Consider the following 5728-nt stretch of genomic DNA (forward strand, 5'->3'; position numbering starts at 1 on the left):
GATTTCGAGGTGGTGGATCTGAATATATGGCGGCGTGAACGCTTCGTATTTAATAGTTGTCACATTTGTGCATTCCTCAATGATTACAAGCTGAAAAAAATTTCCATAACCATGCGTATTTTATCGTTGGTCCTACCGTTGGCATTATTTTCTACTACAGTGCCGACAAGTAAAGTAAAGTTCTACTCACCAGCATTCGCAGCAAAAGACGTCCCTATGCGAAGAGGCAAAGTCATCACATAGCAGTCGTCACAATTTAGTTGGTACTACATGTAGCTTGTATGTAGCTCTACATTGCATATAAGATAACTGTGGCGAGAATGATTTCTCGCAAAATATCCTGCATGTTTGCTAAGATTAATGTCGAATTCCGGCACCGTTGAAGCCTTCGGGCTGCATGCAAGGGCGATTTCGCCATTTATCTTCACACAAAAGGCCATGTACTGCGTGACCCATGCGGGAGAAGACCTTACACCGCTGTTACTATATATGGTGGCTAACACTACCTGGTTAAGCTCTACAGTTTCTTTCAACTTAAGAAAGAACTCTACGCACAAACTCCGTTGAGAGTTGTTTGCGCATAAGCGTACACGTTTATCGTGCAACACTCTATTAGTGTGCTTTCCCTGCAATGTTGTTTTCGGGAAGCGTGAATCAGCACGCCGTCATTCACATAGCCTTTCTGCAGATTTTTAGTGGAAAGTCGCAAAGAAAAGCGCATTCTGCGACCATACAACCCTTGTTTCATATTATTATTTCGCGAAGTCGTGAATATTGTGACGTATAGAATAATCTGTGTCTGATTTATACCTTATCCTAGGGAGGGTTTTTTTATTCCACCGGAAGTAAACATTATAACGACACACAAAAAAGAGCACATCACTTTCATTCTTTCCGCTAATGTTAGAACCCGTTACATTGTTCAGTGTTAGTTAAGACAGACTGTTGCTGAGCTTTCTCGGGTTCGTGCAGAGAGGGAGTAGAACGAGCACTTGCTTATTAATGCGCTTTAGGTGTTACACGTCAAAACGGGTAGCTCGTCTTAGAAATTCACACTGAGCCGCACTAAGGCTGACGCATATTGAGACAGCATGTTTTCACACATGTAAGGGTTTGGCTCACAGTATCGTTGATGGTTTCAGGTAGAATGAAGTCACAGTCGTTCTTCAAGGGTGATACCTGCAGAATAAATAAAATCTTGCCATAATTCTCGCCGAGCGTAATTTACTATATTTGTCTTTTCGAGGTGTTATGGTGTCTATTGACAAAACGTCTATGCTTTGATGACTCTTGTCAACCAAATGTTAATAAATCTTTTCAGAAAATGAAAACAAAATCATTGAACTTCCTTTCAGCCCTTACCCAAGGTATGCAGCCATAAATTGCAGGCAAGTCTTGCTTCCGAATTGGCCAGCAGCGGTCTGTAACAAATATGCAATTGCTATTGTTTCAGTTATAACGTGAGTTCAATTTAGTTTAGAGCGTTCGTTGGCGACGATCCATTCCTCATAAAGAAAATATTAGTTCACACTTTTATGGCACTTGGAAGTGAGCACAAAGTTATGCACCGAGAGCAAATGAACGAGCGTGACACCTAAAAAGGCGTTTTTTGTCTTTACAGTACGAGTCGCGGCGAACGCGCCAGGCTAACTAACAGTGTCATTCCCTGTCAGTTAGGCATCAATGTATAAGGTCATCATACACCTCTTATAGATCGTGGGACAACTTATTCTGCTGAGCACACAATACAATGAAACTGAATGTAGGGTCTGATCAATCCTTGGAAGATGGGGTTGTTTAGAGCAAAAATATCAAGTTTACATGACCATACAAAATGCTTGCAAGATAGTTTTGCATGCGCGGTATACTCATATCGCTCAGCTATTTATTTACCCTTTAGCAAAGTACATAATTTCAAGATAGAGTAACGTAAGCGCGTTCAATGTGGGTTCTTGGCAAGCTGAACTTACTGAGTTGCGCTTCCTTCGTATCATTTTGTTGTAGCAGGAACGTTTCCACTAAATCTCGTCACAAGTTCGTGGTTGCAGTTCTCATCACGAGGACGAATGTATCTTAGTTCCAAGCTTAGGTAACTGCCATAGCTTCCATGCGTTGGTTAGACGTAATTTCGCCATTTTTACCTTCACCCAGAAGGCCACGTTCAGCGTGACCCCTGCGGCAGACCACACACCGCTGTTACTATGATAGTGGCTAATACTACCTGGTTTAGCTCCACAGTTTCTTTCAAATTGAGAAAGAACTCCACGCAGAATCTCCTTCGGGAGTTGTTTACGCATAAGCGCACATTTTTATCGTGCGACACTCAATGAGTGCGGCTTTCCTTCTATCGCGCAATTTTTCTTCTACTTCTTTGCCTGCTTTTTTTTAATGTGCAAAGGTGTGCAGTGTTGTATGTATGCGACAGCGAATTCACCCTTGTAAGAAATCCCTAACTGGCAATGAAATACCCTCAGATATAACCCTAAATTATTTCCGTATATAATATGACCATCCGCTCTAACTGCGAAAGGGTAATCCATTACCAATAAAGTCGAATATTGAGAGTTTAGCTGTTCTATAGCTGCGACTGTCGACAGATGAGTGTCCGCGTCGCATGTCGCGCTCCAATTCCCAGATAGATGGCACAACTGCCTCGGTTGCGGACTAAGCGGTGGCCGCACAGTGAAGCGGGGAAGAGCAGCTCGAGCGTGAATATGGCCTAAAATCACTGTAGCAGAGTCGGGGGTGGCTGGGGCTGCCACACGTCCTTTGCATTGCATCTCTACTCTAGAACTAACGTAATAAGACACCCACACCAAATCACAGAAAATCACAAAAGAAACACAGGAGAACCGCAGCTCCATCGTTTCTGCATATTTGACACTAGGCGGAACTGGGGTATTCTTTATTACACTCTGAAATTAGGAACACTGAAAACCGCACTTGGGTCACCAATCAATCAAGCTATGATTTTTATTTTATTTTCGACTTTTCGGCATACCTTCGCTACTGCGATAAAGAGCATGTTGCAGAGCTCTTCTAAGACCTACTTTTGCTCTAGAGCTGGGAGAGGTATGCAAATTTCTGGTGGCAGCTTTACGTTATAAAACGTGTTTCGTTCAGCACTGAAAAGCATGAACTTCTTTTCCAAAAATTTACATGCACATAATGTTTCAAACACAATGAAAGAAACCACATAGCAGTGTGACATCCGTTGCATATTTAATGGCACATTGCACTTTCTCAAACTGGCGTCCAAAGTATACAAGCTGCAGCCAAGTCTTTAAGACGGATGAATGCAGATTCATATATTACAATTTCACCGCTCTTTTTTGCTTGTTTCCTGTGCGAGTTAATTCTCGGCAATAATTCTCATGGGACGAATGGTATTATAAATGTTTAACAACAAACACTTTCTTCCGCGTGCTAGTAAAATATTCCTTTAATTTCTTCAAATTCATATAAAAATTGTAATCCTGATATATAGAAGCTTTTGTAAAAAATAAGCATGCACTGCAGAGCCGTCCACCAAGTCAGACCCTCACTGTTACCCTTCTACAAATACAAATACAGTAAAACCTCGGTGATACGAATCTCGCTGGGTTGCCAAAAATATTCGTATCATCCGAAATTCGTATGACCAGAAAACATGGAAAATTAGTGCTCGACAAAAGAAAGTTGGCATGCGTTTTGATTTAGTGTTTCTCAGGGCCGCAGCGACGTCATGAACAGCTCTGAATGATTCCCAGCAAAGTTTTTACATGTCAACTATCATACTTGTACTCGTAATCATACTTGCACCAGGTGTGTTGAGCCCCGTGACTGCTTGCATGACACCAGAGTACTGCGGCGAACGTGACTTAAGAAGCGCTTTGCACACGATAGATGGAGGCCAAGCTCCTTCGCCAAGACCGTCCGATTTGTCTCTTGGGGTCTTCGTCCACCTTTAATGGGACTTCGTGACGGACCCGCAGCCCAAGTTTCAGTCGCGTTTCATAGAACGTCTGATTGCGGGGACATGGCTTGCAATCGACGTGCCAGGCACGTGTTAACACACTACAAGGACGCTGCCGCATCGAGCACATGAGCACGCGTCAACACGTCGAAAAAAAAAAAGCGTGCCGTCAACGTCATCTGTAATATAAACGCGAAGGCGCATAAAGGCCTCCAAGATTCGCGCGCACTATCTCGGAGGCAACGACGCACCGTTGATGGTCGCGCAGCGCGCATGCCCGCGCCCGCGCGTCACTGCCGCGTCTTCCGCGACAGCGCGGGCAGCGCCTGTTCGTACCTGTACGCTAGCGTACGTTCGTATCAAACGTCAGAGGTGCAAATCGGTTCGCAACAACCGTACTCCAATACAATGCAGGCTAATGGGCCTTGGCCGGGACCACAAAAAAATTCGTATCACCCCGAAATTCTTACGAGCCGTGACCGTATCATCGAGGTTTAACAGCATAGGCTTACTTCCGTAATCAAAGCGTAATGAAATCAAATAACCCGGTGCGTCTAAATAATGGCTCAACGGATAATAACCAGCTGACTGTGAGGTTTCGAGGTATTTTGTTGTAACATTCTCGGGGAACTTAAGCTCATTTCGGTTATGAGGACATTAAAAAGCACTGACTTAGTTTCTCACAAAGTCATCTCTGGCTCAAAAGAGAGCGTTTTGAAATAACTTTCATATATGTGGGAGCCCGTCCCGCCAGGCATCCCCAATTAACACATCCACTTCCTACCCAGCTTCAATTAGTGTTGCAAAACAAACTGCTCATCATTCGGTGCCGCATGCGGAATCCTGCATCCCTAGTGTAGGTATATGCAAATGAATTATCCTACGCGAAATGTGTATGACAGCATATCTTACCGCACAATAGATTCTCCAATATTATCTCAGCAATTTCGGACTGGGACATCTCTGCAAGACTCTTGACGTCGACAAACTTCTCTAGGTGAAGGTCCTTCACAATGCATTCGAAGCATTCGTTGTCTTGCGGAACTAAACCAGAAGCTCTCAGCGCTGATGGTACTGCGGCAGCAACCACAACAAGCGCACGAAGAGCGCCGAGGGTCATCGTCGTTCCTCCCGGATCGTGGCTTTTCTGCTGAGGAAGTGAAAAATAATTAAATTATTTGCCGAAAGCAAGATGCGATTATGAGACACGCAGCATAGGGGGACTCCAAATCAGAAAATACACAGGCGCTTTTCGTTTGACAAAGAATCCTGTATTAGATGTCCCTGATGTCATTTACCCACTCTTCATGCATACTAGCTTATTTTGAGCACTAATGCGAATGATTTAGGCAAACAAGCTAACGATGTGGTAAATAAGTTCCACTGTAAGTCTAGTATACGTTCTCCCGTTTTAAAATTCAATAACACTAAAGCGACGTTTTTTTGATAGCAGAACATCAAGTTCCTCTTTGTCAGCTCTACTCGTAACTTACGAGTAAATGCCATAGAAATTGAAAGCGTCGCTAAAGCGCTATGAGTGTATTTCAGCCAATTCATGTTTTCGGATGCTCACACAGCGCCTCTGCAGTCTAAAATTGCCCGTTGAGATTACATTTTGATAAAGGCTCAGCATTTATTGCGAGTAAACGCAAAGCTTACATTGTACCATGCACTGTTTTCATCGCGATGAAAGCCCTGCGCTCTGTTATGGGGCAGTGCAAGACGGACGAAACCCAAAGGGGCCCTGCAACACTTTTGAAGCATGATGACAAA

At 43.7% G+C, this 5728-nt stretch overlaps 1 protein-coding gene across 1 annotated transcript; it reads right to left on the minus strand.

Annotated features, from left to right (window-relative positions):
* Positions 1-357: 357 nt before the first annotated feature.
* On the minus strand, positions 358-5101 carry LOC119384998 (uncharacterized). The gene is made up of 4 exons (XM_049414046.1): positions 4868-5101; positions 1363-1421; positions 1123-1179; positions 358-393 (listed from the first exon to the last, which is right to left on the minus strand). The coding sequence occupies exons 1-4, from the start codon at positions 5073-5075 to the stop codon at positions 358-360; spliced, it is 360 nt and encodes a 119-aa protein (XP_049270003.1). The 5' UTR covers positions 5076-5101.
* Positions 5102-5728: the final 627 nt, after the last annotated feature.

Source organism: Rhipicephalus sanguineus, chromosome 3 (assembly GCF_013339695.2).
Source record: "Rhipicephalus sanguineus isolate Rsan-2018 chromosome 3, BIME_Rsan_1.4, whole genome shotgun sequence".
Lineage (NCBI taxonomy): Eukaryota > Metazoa > Arthropoda > Arachnida > Ixodida > Ixodidae > Rhipicephalus > Rhipicephalus sanguineus.

What these genes read in the sequence shown, in the direction of transcription:
- LOC119384998 (XM_049414046.1), bottom strand. Translation starts at nt 5,075, where the DNA reads ATGACCCTCGGCGCTCTTCGTGCGCTTGTTGTGGTTGCTGCCGCAGTA. An exon ending in TTTATGGCTGCATACCTTGG is followed by an intron (nt 1,180 to 1,362) that starts GTAAGGGCTGAA and finishes TTTATTCTGCAG; the next exon opens with GTATCACCCTTGAAGAACGA. An exon ending in CTGAAACCATCAACGATACT is followed by an intron (nt 394 to 1,122) that starts GTGAGCCAAACC and finishes CCTTGCATGCAG; the next exon opens with CCCGAAGGCTTCAACGGTGC.